The sequence below is a fragment of the Aspergillus costaricaensis genome (assembly GCF_003184835.1).
Source record: "Aspergillus costaricaensis CBS 115574 unplaced genomic scaffold BO79scaffold_7, whole genome shotgun sequence".
Classification (NCBI taxonomy): domain Eukaryota; kingdom Fungi; phylum Ascomycota; class Eurotiomycetes; order Eurotiales; family Aspergillaceae; genus Aspergillus; species Aspergillus costaricensis.
In genome coordinates, this window is record NW_020291807.1 from 52264 (window position 1) to 66572 (window position 14309).

At 51.4% G+C, this 14309-nt stretch overlaps 6 protein-coding genes across 6 annotated transcripts; 4 read left to right on the forward strand and 2 right to left on the reverse strand.

The window, feature by feature from the left end:
• Nucleotides 1–110: 110 nt before the first annotated feature.
• On the forward strand, nt 111–2227 carry BO79DRAFT_141495 (uncharacterized protein; the record flags this gene model as incomplete). The annotated part of the gene is made up of 2 exons (XM_025678252.1): nt 111–159; nt 453–2227. Coding segments are annotated over 2 exons (1824 nt in total), but the record flags the coding sequence as incomplete, so codon positions are not given.
• A 305-nt stretch (nt 2228–2532) lies between these two features.
• Nucleotides 2533–4981, reverse strand: BO79DRAFT_207756 (calponin homology domain protein). The gene is made up of 2 exons (XM_025682240.1): nt 4475–4981; nt 2533–4411 (listed from the first exon to the last, which is right to left on the reverse strand). Exons 1-2 carry the CDS (start codon nt 4639–4641, stop codon nt 2770–2772), a joined length of 1809 nt encoding a protein of 602 aa, XP_025542213.1. The 5' UTR covers nt 4642–4981; the 3' UTR covers nt 2533–2769.
• A 228-nt stretch (nt 4982–5209) lies between these two features.
• Nucleotides 5210–6436, forward strand: BO79DRAFT_207757 (uncharacterized protein). The gene is made up of 3 exons (XM_025682241.1): nt 5210–5357; nt 5422–5538; nt 5615–6436. Exons 1-3 carry the CDS (start codon nt 5285–5287, stop codon nt 5965–5967), a joined length of 543 nt encoding a protein of 180 aa, XP_025542214.1. The 5' UTR covers nt 5210–5284; the 3' UTR covers nt 5968–6436.
• A 119-nt stretch (nt 6437–6555) lies between these two features.
• Nucleotides 6556–8737, reverse strand: wetA (developmental regulatory protein WetA). Its single transcript, XM_025687988.1, has one exon. The coding sequence runs from the start codon at nt 8579–8581 to the stop codon at nt 6890–6892; it is 1692 nt and encodes a 563-aa protein (XP_025542215.1). The 5' UTR covers nt 8582–8737; the 3' UTR covers nt 6556–6889.
• Nucleotides 8738–9194: 457 nt separating this feature from the next.
• BO79DRAFT_74818 (uncharacterized protein) lies at nt 9195–9697 on the forward strand. Its single transcript, XM_025689688.1, has one exon. It carries the CDS (start codon nt 9325–9327, stop codon nt 9613–9615), a length of 291 nt encoding a protein of 96 aa, XP_025542216.1. The 5' UTR covers nt 9195–9324; the 3' UTR covers nt 9616–9697.
• A 1808-nt stretch (nt 9698–11505) lies between these two features.
• On the forward strand, nt 11506–13158 carry BO79DRAFT_74823 (uncharacterized protein). The gene has a single exon (XM_025689689.1). It carries the CDS (start codon nt 11847–11849, stop codon nt 12948–12950), a length of 1104 nt encoding a protein of 367 aa, XP_025542217.1. The 5' UTR covers nt 11506–11846; the 3' UTR covers nt 12951–13158.
• Nucleotides 13159–14309: the final 1151 nt, after the last annotated feature.

Consider the following 14309-nt stretch of genomic DNA (forward strand, 5'->3'; position numbering starts at 1 on the left):
TACTTGGTTTATCCCGTCCATTTCAACCAACCCTTCATTTCTCTGTTGCAAACAGTAGGGAACAAGCCGAATTGGTCTCGCAGTGTGGGACTGCCTGATTGTGGCCCGCATTGTCAGGCACCACATCTGATTGGCTGGCACACGTGCTGCCCCGGCTGGGTTATCGATAAGCATCGCGTCGCTTTCTTTATCGCTCCGCCATTTCCATTTCCATTCATCTCCATTTCTCCCTCATCTTCTCCATATCCTCTTCGTTTCTCTACCTCTCCCTTCACTCCCATCTTCTATGGCGGCTTCAGAACCTCTAGAGGCGATTCTGCCTGTTCATGGACCCGCCAAACCCATTCCATTCGAGCTAGTTCAACATGCAGCCATCTTCTTTGAAGAGAGACTCTGTCCGTTTCCTCCGCATCGCTGTTTCTTCTTTGTCCACATCTGACCTCCCGGTTTAGATACACAAGCTATCAATTTTCTACTGAATATCCTCACATCCGGTACCGTTGCCTCAGCGCCAGTATATACTCCACCCGTCCAGCAACTCGCCCTAGCCGCAACTCTCCTCATACACCCCTCCACCACCACGCGCGCAAAAACAACTGAGGAGGAAGAAGCACCCCTGGCCGCATTACGTCTGCTTCGACTGACCAATACACTCGTCGGACCCATCTCTTCGAAGCTAAACGTCGCATTCTCATTCAACGTACCCGATTTTCCCCGCCATACAAGACGACGTCCCGTGGCAGAGAACATTCCCCCACCCTCGGACCTATCTTCCGATGATACGAAACCCTTGAACTTAGATCTAGGCCAGTCTCTTTCCCTGTGGTCTAATGCAGAAGACTTTTGGCATGTCGTTGGCTGGGCGTTCAACTGTTCTGTTCGCCATCGTCCGCGCTGGACGTGGTGGCAGGTCTGGCTTGAATACATGTGTGATGTTCTAGAGGGTGATTGGAACGAACGATTTCGACAGTATAAGGAGGCTCACACCGGAATCACCATTAATGAACAGGGACCACCGCCCTCCCCGAAGAAGTCCCGAAGGAGGAAAATGCATCATGACGATGATCCAGCCCTGCAGATCCTCAGAGAAAGCCTCATATTCCGTTACATTCACGGAGCTAGCACCACGTACGGTCCATACCGGCGCATCGTCCGCTCCATCTTTGCAGACGGTGGCTCGACCTCTCGCAACGAGTTTCGCGAAGTCTTCGAAAATGAACTCAAATACGCAAAAGCTCACACCTCCACCAGCAGAAAGCGCAGCGCGCAGGTCAACATCGATGAGAACGAGTTCGGCGACTACCTCACGGACGATGATCCGATCGAGGATGGAGACTATGACGATGAAAACAAGGATATCAATGAGACGGACGCCAATTCCGACGAGGAAGTATATCCGTCTGTTTCAACCACCAGCAGGTCCAAACGCTCTCAAGAAAAACCCACCCCTCGGCGCGCACCCCAGCCCAAGCGCAGAGGCAAATCACTCGCCATAGGCCCCAACGGCATCAATACACCCCCCGGCCCATACGGCGGCTCTGCCCCAAGCACTGGCGCTCGTGTGCCCATCGAAGAGCTTCCCACAAGACACATCCCCTACATGCACGGCGACGTCGGCTTCTACGGAGGCATGCGCTCGCTCGGTCTCCGACAACGACTCCTACAACTCCTATCCACCGTCTCCCAATACCTCCCCGACGACTTCATCCACCTCGAAGACCTCTACCACCTCTACGCCGAAAACATCCGCCATCTGCCCCTCCCTGTATTCCAAGCCTTCATCAGCCCCTCCACCCTCCCCTACCTCTCTGGCCATGCCAAAACCACCCTCTGCGAGTTCCTCCTCTTTCGCATGCGCGAGACCGCCGCCCCCGACACCGACGACGAATATCTCAACCAAGCCAAGCTGGAACGATGTTTCCTGCCTTACGCGGCCAGCACAAAATTCATAGCCGATAACACCAAAATCTCCCTCATCCTGGAGTCACTGATCATTCTTCTCGCCGATAACGGCATGCTAAGCGTCACGAAAAGTCTGCGAGAAGCTGTTCATAAGGGCGTTAATCGTCGTTTCGACCGGTCCGAATACCAATCGCGGAAATATGTCCAGGAAGCTTACAGGTGGGCGGATGATATCGAGCGGGCGTGGTTGGAGGAGAGTGCGGAGCGGTTACAATTTCTCGTGCTTTGTATTCTGCCGTTCGAGGGTGATGCCACTACCACATGATGCTTGAGGTATTAAATTGTTTCATCTTTTTCTTTCTTCTATTTGCATGCGTGCGTGATTGGAGTGAGCGAATCAATAGCAAGCGCGTCATGTTGCTTTCCTTGTTTGTCTAAGTATACCTTCTGTTTCGCTCGTCGACTCTCATACTGTCTTGAGGCAAGCTTTCGGCCATATTTCCTTAATGTATAGATAGTACAAATACCCATTTTAGTTGGAACTGATATGAAACTGAAACTGAACTAGTTCGAATTGTCTATCGGAATTCACCTTGAACTACTTATTTATTTACATTTGATTTCAATCCTTTCATTTCGATTTTTCTTTTCCCGGACAGAAATATATTTTGGACCACGCAAACCAAGCAAACTTCGCAATTGCACGCACCACCGCACCAAGCGGTGCGAAGGGGATAAAAAAGGAGGCAAAAGAAAAGGGTATATCCACAACACAGGGGAGACAAACTAAAACCAGACAGGCAGACAAAATAGATAAAGGGGGTGAAGGAAAAGCGAACTATGAAAAGGGCACACTCCACTTTATATTTACGGAGGTGGCCTCGGCCCAATAATCTGCCGCTTAGCGCCCGCAGTAGAAGACCCAGCCCTAGCTGCTGCCTCCTGTGTCTGGCGCTGGTTTTCCTCCCACTCGCGCTGACGTTCCCGTTCGCGCTCCATCTCGCGTTCCAGAAGAGACTTGGAAGCCCAGCCACCGGCCTTGGTCTTCTCTTGAGCGGCGGCGCGACGGCTATCCTCGGCGTCTACCTCCGCTGTGGTGGTGTAGTCCTGAGGCCGGTGGGCGGCGGGCTTCGGGGCAACAGGGGGTCGGTTGGATGCGAGGAATCGGTCGACCCGGCTCTCTTGTGTGTAGGGGCTTTGGGATGGAGGGGTGTAGCTTGTGGGATCGGGGAGGGGCCGTGGAGGCATAGGGGGCTTCGCTCCGGTGGGGTCGGGCAAGGGGCGAGGGGGCGTGGATGGTTTGTCCTCGGCGGAGATGACAGGCTCTGGGAGGGGTCGGGGAGGCATGCTTGGGGGGATGTCTGATTCTGTGAGTGGCTCGTCGTGGTGCTTTTGCCATTCGGTGCGTAGCATGCGACGCTCTTGCTCGAGGGAAGATAGGTCGTAGCTGGGCTGGGCTGGCCGGGGACTGCGAGGCGGCGATTTGGTGGCCCGTTCTTGGATGTCTTGACGTTCACGCTCGTATTGGCGTTCTCTCTCCTTGGCGCGTTCTAGCTCGCGCTCGAGTTCGCGGATTCGTTGTCTCTCGCGGTTCTCGCTGGAGACTGGGGGGACGGGAGATGCTGCTGGTAGACTGGCTTGGTACTGGCTGAGGAACTGTCCGTTGAGACGGCTGTCTTGCGCCTCTCGTCGTTGCAGTCGCTCGCGCTCTAGCCTATCTTCCGTTTCTTTTTCTTCACGCAGGCGTTGACGCTCCTCTTCTTCCCATTTGCGCTGTTGCGCGTCCCAGCGCTTGCGCTCCTCCTCGACTTGACGCCGCTCTTGCTCCCTCAGACGGTTGGTTTCCTCCTCCCAGCGGCGCTCTTCCTCAATGCGGGCACGCTCCTCTTCCGCTTCGCGCTCCTGCTGGAGCTGGCGCTCTGCTTCCTGCTTTTCCAAAACTTGCCGTTCTTCTTCCTCCTTTCTCCGCTTCTCTTTCTCCGCCAAGCTGGGGACACGCGGGGCAGCGGTGGTGATCTGCCGACGTGCACCAAAGGCAACGCCCATGCTGCCCTGGTTTGCGCCGCCCATGTAGCCGTACTGGTGAATATTCCAGGCGGGGGCCGTGACAAACTCATCAGACTTCTTGCTCCAGCTGCTGACTGGCTTCGGGGATCTTGCCGGGCTGGAGTGACCGGATACACTCGACTTGGTGGGGGTATAAGCGCCTTGACTGGAACCGGTGGCATGCGGGCTCAGAGTAGCTGCCTTGCTTTGAGGACCGAGTGCGCGAGGGAACTTGCTAGGCTGGAGAGCATTGGCCCGACGACTGAAAGACGTAAGACATTGTAGGACTTGTGCGGGGTCCTTGGCTTCGTAGAGATCGACGGTCAGGAAGACATCGTGCGGAGGGAGGCTGATGGGCTGCATTTGACATGCGCGAAGGAAGTGAGAGATGTTCTCCATTTGCACGAACGGCATCGAGGACTGCTTGTACTTGACGCCGGGGGAGACGGCCAAGTTGACCAGCCTGCAACATTGTTAGTGTTCTTGAACGGCACTGTTTTTGGAAGGAAAATCGTATTATTCTCACCTGCAGAGTGCAACACCATCTTTCAAAGCATCTAGGAGATCTCCTGGCGGGAGTTTTTCGTGTAACACTTCTTCAATCCAGTCGCGGACTTCCGTAGCTGCCTGCGGGGTATAGCGGGACAAGCGCAGACTGCGCAAGTCCTTGTCAAGCGAGGTGACGGAGGCCATCTTGTAGTTCGAGCCGTCTCAATCAGAGCGTTTGGGACATGCAGACGAATTTAAAGGACCGTTAGGCAGCTTGGGCGCAAAAATATACGAAAAAGAATAAGGGGGAGTGGGTGTTTATAGTGGCTTTCCGGTGGGACGAACCGGCAGTACGTCACAGGGGTTCAGGAGGGGGGTGGAGGCTTATGTGAGGGCGGATGAACCGGAAGATCAATTCAGGGTCTAGATGAAGAGAAGGGGAGGCGATAAAGAAGACAGATCACCGGGGGATTATGAGGGATCAATGCAGAAGATTGACCGAAGAGGCAGAGACAAAACAAAAGCAACGAAGCCAAAGTTGAAGGGCGAACGGAATGCGGCGTGGAATGGAAATCGAACACTCGAAGCCCGAAATAGAAAAGAAACGCCCAGAACAATACCGTATTTGACGCCCCGTGACCGCCCAATCTTACCGATGACGTCCCGTATGCCTAATATTTCGGGTGTCAACCATCGCCCAATCATCGCCGCTTCAATTCATCTCGGCTTCATCATTTCGATGATCGGAACGTCTTCCTCTTTCTCCGCGCCACTCCACCACCACTGCACTGCCTCAATCTAGATCGCATAGCCTTCGATCGACCATCATCCTCACTTCGGTCTTCCAATGAGTCCGATCAACAGTCTATGGTTCAAGTGGAAGGGCCTTCGCCTACCCTGGCGCAGGTCATTCCTCGTCGGTAAGCTCATCTGCCATCCTCAATCTATAGCTCCCCAGAAACCTTCCTAACACATCTTCCTCAGGCACCGACCTACACGGAAACACCTTCTGGGAATTCAAGGACCAACTCAACGCCGGCCGCTTCCGCCGCATCGTCAAGACCGATCCCAAAACCCACCTCGCCGATGTCCAAGTGAGCCGTAAGTGGCACCTTCAGGTCTTTCATAGCGTATCCCCAACAGCAGCAGCTAACACCGTACCCCCGATAAACTACAGCCCAATGGCACCAATGGCTCCGTTACGTCCGTGCAGACCCCCCGTCCATCCAAGAACAACAACAAGACATCATCCGACAAATGCAAATCAAGGAATTAGCCCGTCTGGCCGATGAGCGCTGGGCCAGCAAACCGTCGTATCTGGATATGCCCAAATCCCAACAACAACCGCTCCCCGCCACCAACACAAGTGATGCGACAGTAGCCCAAGCAAACAAGAGCCCTTCGGAGGATACGCAGACGGCAACTGCCGAGGCTGCGAAGAAGAATGACCCCTGGGCGAAGGCGGCGGCAGGCGCTCCGGGTCAGAAGTGGCAGCCTGATTCGTGGAGCCCGACTGCGTCGAAGAGATGAGTGAGCGAGGTGTCTAGAGGGAAGGAGGTGGAGAATTTGCAGCTTGGCTTGACTACTCCGTACTTGGGCCTCCATTCTCTCGCTTCAATCCGAAACACATATGTCAGACTCGTCACCTCTAAAATAGGCATATCTGGGGTTGCCTTGCCAGGTTGCCATCCGTTCCCGAAATGCGGAACACGCCAGACATACGCAGAGAGAAGCTGATTGGCTGTGTTTCGTTAGTGTCGTTGGAGCAACATTACAGACAGTTGCGAAACAGTATCTGTCGATAAGAGACATCACATTTTTCTGGTGATCAGTGACGGGATGGGATGTCTCACATGGTACTCGGCCATCTAGAGCTTTGGCTTAGGAAACCCCCAACTCTTGTATATTACGAACTATTACTGTATTATGAATGAGCTATGTACATTATTTTTCATTGGCGTTTTCTACCAGGTCGCCGTTAGGCGTATATTGATCAGGCCGGTTCTTTAGAACGTGAAGGTATGTCAAAAAGCATGGTGCTTGATTTCTTGTGTGTCGCCACCTAGGTATATGTATACAGATCACTCGCTTCTGTGCAAACACATTTTTCAAGAATGCAATATTAGTGGTATATATTATATCCAACTAGTATGAGGTTGATGGAACCTGAATGCCCGCCAATCTAACGCTTTTGATGAATGTCAAACTCCAAATCCTTTTCGGCTCAAAAAGAAAAAGTGATGATCAGACGAACACCCAAACGACCGTTGCCTTGTATCGAGAAATGAAACAAACAGAAAAGTAAAAAGAATAATAACAACAGACTCTGGAATGGTATAACGAACATTCAAAAACTGGCTAGCCGCAGAACACAAATGACGACAAATAAACGGATACTGGCAAACGAGCGATGCACTGGATCGACGTGTGAGTATTACTATTACATATGATATTAGCATAGGATGGCCTCCAGAGCTTCAACATCTCCCCCGGCACTCCGGACGGCTTGCAAGGCAGCTTCGCTGATTTCGCGGCGTCGAGCGCGGGCTTCTTGCTCACGTCGTGCCTTGGTCTTGGAGCTGCCACTGGGTGCGACACCGGTGAGGATCCTCTTGGAATCGTTCTGTGTGAAATTCACGAAGGATACGGTGACGGCCTTGTTGCCTCCCTTTGGACTTCCCGATGAACTGTGGGGAGCCTTAACTGGTTTTGGTGCGCTCATAGAATTGGAGGAAAGCTTTCGGTTCATACTCTGGCGCTGGAATGACCTCCGGTGACCATTGTGCATCATGCTTCCACTCTTTGGTGAGCCTGAGCCCGGAGACAGCGACGGAGAGCGTGAGTGGGTAGAGGGAATTTGAGGGGTAACGAATGACGATGAATCCACTGGCGCTGCAGTGGGCTGCATGTAGGCGCGGCTCTCATGACCATTTGGAGCGGAAGGCAGGCCGGCTGAGGGGAATGACGAATGTGTGTTAGAAAGATCGTATGACGACGGGTCCAGTTGAATCATAAGGCCCCCTTGCAGCATGTCACTCTGACTTGCAGAGTTCTGGATCGGTCTCTGTGCAGCTGGGGACGCCACCATCTGCTGATACGAAGGCTGTCGCTGTGGGACTCTCGAAGCCATTGGCGACCACCATGCTTGGCCATCTTGTCCACTCAGATCGGGGGTGCTGTACGGAATACCAGAAGAGCCAAGAGAGTCGGAATGCCAGGAAGACATGGACTGAGGGCCTGAAGAATGTGGGGAGGAGAAGATGTCGTCAGCCGAAGGGGGGCTTGAGGTGGGCAACCCCGAGCCGCTGGACTGGCTTAAATATCTCGGGGGCTGCCCCGCTAGCGCAGCTGTCGATGGAGAAGGCATGGAGATAGCGGGCGATTGGTTAAAGATGCCGGTGTCATATTGGGGAGGCATTTCAGCTGATGCCTTGGGTAGTGATTCGGTGCGGTTCAGGTGGGCAGCAGAGTTGTCTGCAGCCATATTCTCCTGTTGAACGAGGATATCGGAAGGTGGTGGGGACAGAGGCAAGCGTTCATCCGAGCTGCGAAAGCTGAAGTTGTTGAATCGCTGCGCCCAGGCTTCTTGATACGCCATTCTGTTCCGTTGAGGTTGAGAGGAGCGTGTTATGCCAGGTGAGAAGCTCTGCTTGTGCAGCGGACCACGACGATCATTAGGTTCGCGATGACGTCGGATCACCTTGGGCGTAGTCACAGCACTCTTGGTGGTCTTACGACTAGGAGTTGCTGGAGGAGTAGACGGAGAAGGGCGGGTTTCCGGAGCGCACGCTGTCGGCGGAGCTTCAAAGTTGACACCCAAATCAGAAACGGCCGATGGGTGAACAGTATCCTGTAGAGAGAAATTTTGGCCTTGGTTGGTAGAAGAGTCCGCGTTCTGGGACAAACACCAGAAGTCTTTGCTCCAGTTTTGGGCTGTTTGCTGATGGGGTTGCGCTGTTGATGTGGAGATGGCCGGAGAGTGCTCGCCACAGTCGCTGGACAATGACTCAAGTTGAAATATTTGGTCAAGATCGCCAGGGAATGAAACATCTTTGTTGCCATCCACACTGGAGTTGTCCATATTGACGTACTGATTAAATAAATCTAAATCATTCAAGGAATGGTCGAACTGCTGGGCGAACATTGTGCCAGTCAGGGTGCCGCTTTCCGTTTGCGGCGACGACCAGAGGAGCTGTCAAAGGTCGACCCAACGAACACTTGGGCCGAGTAGATATGACTGGCGACGAAGGCCGCGGAAGCACAGAAGCTTGATGCAGAGGAAAGCTTGACGCAAAGTAAGGGACGGCTAAGCTAGCCGAGTATCCGTCCAAAATGGCCGCGGTGATGACGATGGCTCGAAGTGATGATGGAATGCACTGGCAGTGTTGGAACAGTTTGACGAGTTGACAATCGAAGAAAACAGTGCAGAAAATGCAAAGTAGACAAAGCAAACAAACAACAGACAGAGGGCTCCTATTTGAATTGCTACGATGGGCCCCAGCCTCTGGATTCTCCGCTGGATTCTGTGCACATTCCAAGAGCTCTCAACAAGGGCAAGATAGACAGGGAATGTGCCATCAAGGAATACGCAGCCCCTCGATATGGCCCACCCCAGCCCAATTGCTCGAGCAGAACGGCCCATGCCTTTCCCACAAGCCATTGTCGCCAATCAGGAGGAGTGCAAAGTCGGTGGCTGATTCGTGCCATCCACTGCCAGACATCCTTCACCCAGTGGGCTCGGAGCACTGATGGCCACCCGCGGGAATGCAACCTTTACTATGCCAGAAACAGGGTGCAGAGGTATCAGCAGGGCGGATATGGGCGGGTCTTAGAGGAACCAGCGAGTGCTGAGCCAATGATACCGACCTCGCCATTGTTTGATAATCGATGTCGAGGCTGGATCGAACTATGAGTGTCACAATGGAGGTCGACCGGCTTCGACGGCTCGACGCGTCAAGGGACGACGTGGAGAGGGGGCTCAACGGGCTGACTGACACCTGGAGTGTAAGCGTCATTGGGTTGCTTTGGCTCATCCTGAGTCGTATACGTAGGATAGCAGCCTCAATGATTTGCACTAAATTACCCCGACCGAACCTTTGCTCCACGCTCTTCCCGCATGGTGGAGCTAATGATCTTCGGGTACTCAATGAGCTACCGTTGGTGAGCTGGTTGGCCTGAACATTGGAATGCTGGGCTTAGGAAGAATGCACACCCCCCGTAACAATGTGTGGACAGAAGGATTTGGCATTCTGGATCAAAGCCCTTCCTGTAGGCTTTTTGCATTAAGCATTAGCTCGAAAAAAGAAAGAAAATTCTTCTCTTTAGATCTGTAGATTAACTCGTCGTTTAACACGAGTTTCTATTCTTATCCCCCATTACGGGTGAAGTCCTGGCGAAGGAGGGAGGGCGTAGCTTTTCGCATTCAGCTCTGGCCTACACCTTCAGTGAGTCTGCTGAGCTCCGTACCCATTGGCCTTGGACTACGCTGAAGAATAAGCGGTCCGTATCGTAGAATCGGCTTTGCGAGGGCTCGGAACTCTAAGTGTGATGTTTCATCGCGAGTTCTTTGTTCCTTGTCTCAAGATAGACAGCCTGATTCGCCAGCCTGGGGAGAGTTTAGTACAGCATAAGTTCGTCTCAGAAGCGAGGCCGTCTCATTTCCCTGGCCAAGTTGCCCTTTCTTTGTCCAGATTCCTCAGCATCTGGTGGAGCTGGGGTTCGTAATACTTAGGCTTACGAAGCACAGGCGATCGGAACAAGGTCACACTCTTCCAAGAGACGTTGAAGGCAAGTGGTGTTTTGGAAGGTGTCTTATCAGGGGTCCGCCGCAACCGTCGTTCTGGCGGTACAGTGAGTCGAGCAAGCCACCCAGAAGAATTTCTAGGGCCAGCTTCTTTTAGTGCATTAAGCATACCAAAACCTAAACATAGACAACGAGCATGGAGTAATGCTAAGTATGGAATATAGATTCTCTGCATCAAATGTAAGTCATTCTCAACTATGAAAGTCGGACGAAGATGGTAGGCATTGTAGCAAAGGCAAGTGGTAGTGCCGCGTATTTCCTTTTTGGGAAGTCACTGTGCCGCTGTCCCCTCGACAAGGACTGATTCTCTTTCAAAGAAAAGTAAACCATCAGCCCGAGATTGAAGTGGAGAAAGAAGCCAGATGTGGATTAGAACCCAGGAGCATGGAGAGAACCTAAGCGAACAGGCCAGCTCCAGCAGTAATCATGTTCGACAATCAATGCTACCTCCAGAGTACACAGCAGCCCACACCCATGATGAGAAACACTCACCGGCGGCACGTAGAGACTCCGGGACGGAATTAAGTACTCGCGACTCCGAGCCGAGCAGTAACGAGCGTTGATTGGAGGAAGTAGCGAGACTCAGCCGCAACAGCTAAACCCCATTGAGCATTCCGCAATCGGCCCGATGGCAGCGCCGGAAAGGAAAGGAAAGGAAAGGGAGGCAACAAGGCCAAGGTCATGTGGTGATGACGGAAATCTGACTGACACCCGCGAGGTTCGCCTTGTTCCCATCCCTTTCTTCCACCCCAGCACTGGTTACTGTGCTATTTCTCATCCATTCTAGACACTTCTCGGCGGACAGTCGTCGAGACTTATCATACTCGAACTTCCTTTGAGGGACTGTCTCTCAACGAATTTTTGTTCCTTACCCCTCGTCTCCTCCCGTTGCACCACTCGTATCCCCACGAAAAGTGGGCATGACATTATAGCGCCAGGGCATCGGCCATCGGTTATTGCCCCTCTTTACGAACAAAGCACCCAGCCAAGTTCCGAACAGAGCCCATAACGCCGTCATCCTCACGCAGAGTTGACGGATACTACCCTAAGCACTACTTTACGCGTCGCGGTATTTGTCTAGCATCAAATACTGCGCATTCTCAGTCAACTCAACAACCGAGTTCACAAACGACCCAGCAGTCTATATGTATCACGTCAGACACTCCATCGAAATCGAACGTGTTTTCAAGGGAAAGAAAGGGCTTAAACCGTATATTTCGGCCAAGAACCTTTCTAACAACCAAACGCGCATGCGTCTTGACTCAAAACAATCCCCCAATTTGAAGTGAATTTACAAATATCCATAATGTTTTGCGAGGTTATTCTGGTCAAGGGCCTTCTCGGCTCTCACTAGGCGGCTACTACCTTTGCGCCTGTGCTTCACCATGGATTCCTTCAAACCATTTGGAGGCCTTCGAAGCCACTTTTTGAAATCAAAAAATCTCCACTCTTCTTTCCTTGCCAAAGGCAATTGACCTCTCTCCATCCCAGTCGCTACAAGTGCGAGTGGGAAAACTTTTGTCAAGTTTGCTTTGGGTTTTCTTGGTCATTGCCGCTGTTGGCATCCTTTGTTGACCAGATCATTCTGCAAAAGGCCTCTACCAAAATGAGCCCTCAAAACATGAACAAAAAGTCATGGGAGTCTCTCTCTTCAACGTTTTCTCAACTTGAAGTATCGATCTCTCATGACAGTTGCTATGCCTCGGACGAAGTCTCTGTCGTGTCGACCAAGCAAGCCACCTCGAACACCTCTGGTGTATCAGGCCCGGTGACTGCAACCGAACCGTCTCTTGGTTCCTTCTTGAAGCCCATCTTGAAAAGACCGTATTCCGAAATCGAAGAAGATGAAGAATCAGAGTCGGGCTATGCATCGGAAAACTCGGATTACGACTATGATGCGATATTCGAAGACAGTGATGACGATGATGATGATATGTACCATGTCTCCGGGTGGGACGACGCATCTGATATAATGTCAGACTCATGTGACGAAGACGATGCCGAATCCCTGGATGGATCTTTCATCTCTTTTGGACCCATGGTTCGATTTGACACGAACATACGTTATATCGATGCTCCAGATTCACTGGACGACGATGAAGACTCTGAAGCAGAGCTGACTGGCCACGAGCTAATGGAACGTGCACTGGCATCTGGCACGCTCCGGTTCCAGGAGTCAGTTGACGAACTGGACGTCAATGACATCGAAGATGACGAACTCAGCAGTACGCTCGAGTCGATCAAACAGCTGCCTGAAGAGCACCCCAGCGACGTCGTCGATCTCGACAAGAGGCTGTTCCTTGCCTACATGAATGGCATCAACGGGATTCCTGATCTCGAATACAAAACCCGCCTTCGCAAACAGGCCAATGACTTCTACATCGGTCGCCTGGACTCGCCGTACTTGGACCTGGATAGTGCCAGCGGTACCTATTTTGACAATGTGCTGAATCACGTCATTGGGCTTTTCCGCAACATAGTTGCAAAGGAGGACTTTGGAGAACTTGCCAACCTCGTTAACGAAGAAGGCGCCTCTGACCGTCCGTCGAGAGCCGGTAGAAGTCACAACAAGGACTTGCTGGCCAAGATCGAGAATCTACTCTCCGAAAGACTAGCGTGTGACACCAACGTAGGGCCAGACGAGCTAAGCTTCTTCACCAGCGGTGTTGCGTATGCACTGGAAAACTGGAATGGCTTTTTGGTCCACTAGAGTCAAAGATCATACAGAAATGATTACATGACGGATGAAAAGAATTTGCAAACTGGAATCGGCCCAGATATTGATTTTTGCTTGACATTTTTCTTTTACGGTGTGCCATTGCACAGCACAGCCGGTTTTTACCAAAAGCTCATGAGCGGGGTTCAATAGTCTTGATAATTTTATCAATAGCATGACATTGAAATAAAAGTGCCATTTCCTTCTACATATCAAAGTCAAACAAGTCGTGATTCCTACCAGCCCAAGAAGGCAATAGACACGATCCGGGCCATCAGAGAATACTGTCTCATTATCGAACAGTACTTGAAACATAATAGGAGTGTCAATCATATGCCCATATGAAGGAAGCTATTGAAAAAAACCTTTCCTGTCAGTCTTGAAACAAGTTGAGTCCGTCAAGCAAGGCACAGCCCGTCCAGCTGTAACACACATTGTCATAGTAAGTGCCTAGTTGGGGAATGTGGATAATCCACCTGACCTGAAACGAGCGAGGCTTGGGGTATGATACCCGGTTCTGCTGTGAAACCGATCGCTTGGGGGCCAAATAATACCTATAGGGTACTACTTACTACTTACATCGGTATTATGACATGGCCAGTTACCTCCGAGTTGAGTCCCTTAGTAACCTAACCAGTAGTTAAGGGCATGTCAGCAACCTTGCTTACGCTAACCACGGGCATAGGTGACACTTTTAGTTACTTCGCTGGAAGGAATGTTGACTACTGACTCCAACAACAGATCAGAGCTGATGTCAGATCCGGTCCGATCAGTACCTTACTTAACTAGTTAGTAACTAACCAAGTAACTATCAGGCCGTCGCAGCAAAATGACATAACGAATAATAACCGAGTGTGCTAAGCCAGCCAGCCACGTCACAATCAAATCAAACAGGCAGAAACTAACCCATTAAATTACTTAGCTACCTAGGGTAAATGAAGGAGCCGGCCTTATGAACGGAAAGCGGAATTCGCCTACACCAGATTAATTCAAATCAAATCAACTACACTACTTACTAGTCTACTTGTCCACTATGCAAGCAACTAACTAACTTCGTACTAACATCTTAGTTACCGAAGCCACCATCGCCTCCACCGAGCCAGTTAGATCGTATGATTCTAATGAAAGTGTGATTGATGAGTTGGTTGGAAATGCTGCCATGTTGTTTCTATTGCTTAATGCAGTCTAGTGTATTTCCTTTGTGTGTGTTCTATTGTTGATTCATTGTTGGTTGTTCGCTAAGTATTTGTATTACTTACATATTGGTGGTGTGGAGCACATACAGTACATGTCATGTTGGCTGGCTTGAGATGGGGGCTATATGCATGTCATTTACTGTAGTAGTATAGTAGT

Bases quoted from the DNA above. Each gene is read 5' to 3' on its own strand.
- BO79DRAFT_207756 (XM_025682240.1), bottom strand. From the start codon at position 4,641: ATGGCCTCCGTCACCTCGCTTGACAAGGACTTGCGCAGTCTGCGCTTG. The intron at 4,412-4,474 runs GTGAGAATAATA...ACAATGTTGCAG, and splicing joins GATGGTGTTGCACTCTGCAG to GCTGGTCAACTTGGCCGTCT.
- BO79DRAFT_207757 (XM_025682241.1), top strand. From the start codon at position 5,285: ATGAGTCCGATCAACAGTCTATGGTTCAAGTGGAAGGGCCTTCGCCTA. The intron at 5,358-5,421 runs GTAAGCTCATCT...CATCTTCCTCAG, and splicing joins GCGCAGGTCATTCCTCGTCG to GCACCGACCTACACGGAAAC. The intron at 5,539-5,614 runs GTAAGTGGCACC...GATAAACTACAG, and splicing joins CGCCGATGTCCAAGTGAGCC to CCCAATGGCACCAATGGCTC.
- wetA (XM_025687988.1), bottom strand. From the start codon at position 8,581: ATGTTCGCCCAGCAGTTCGACCATTCCTTGAATGATTTAGATTTATTT.
- BO79DRAFT_74818 (XM_025689688.1), top strand. From the start codon at position 9,325: ATGTCGAGGCTGGATCGAACTATGAGTGTCACAATGGAGGTCGACCGG.
- BO79DRAFT_74823 (XM_025689689.1), top strand. From the start codon at position 11,847: ATGAGCCCTCAAAACATGAACAAAAAGTCATGGGAGTCTCTCTCTTCA.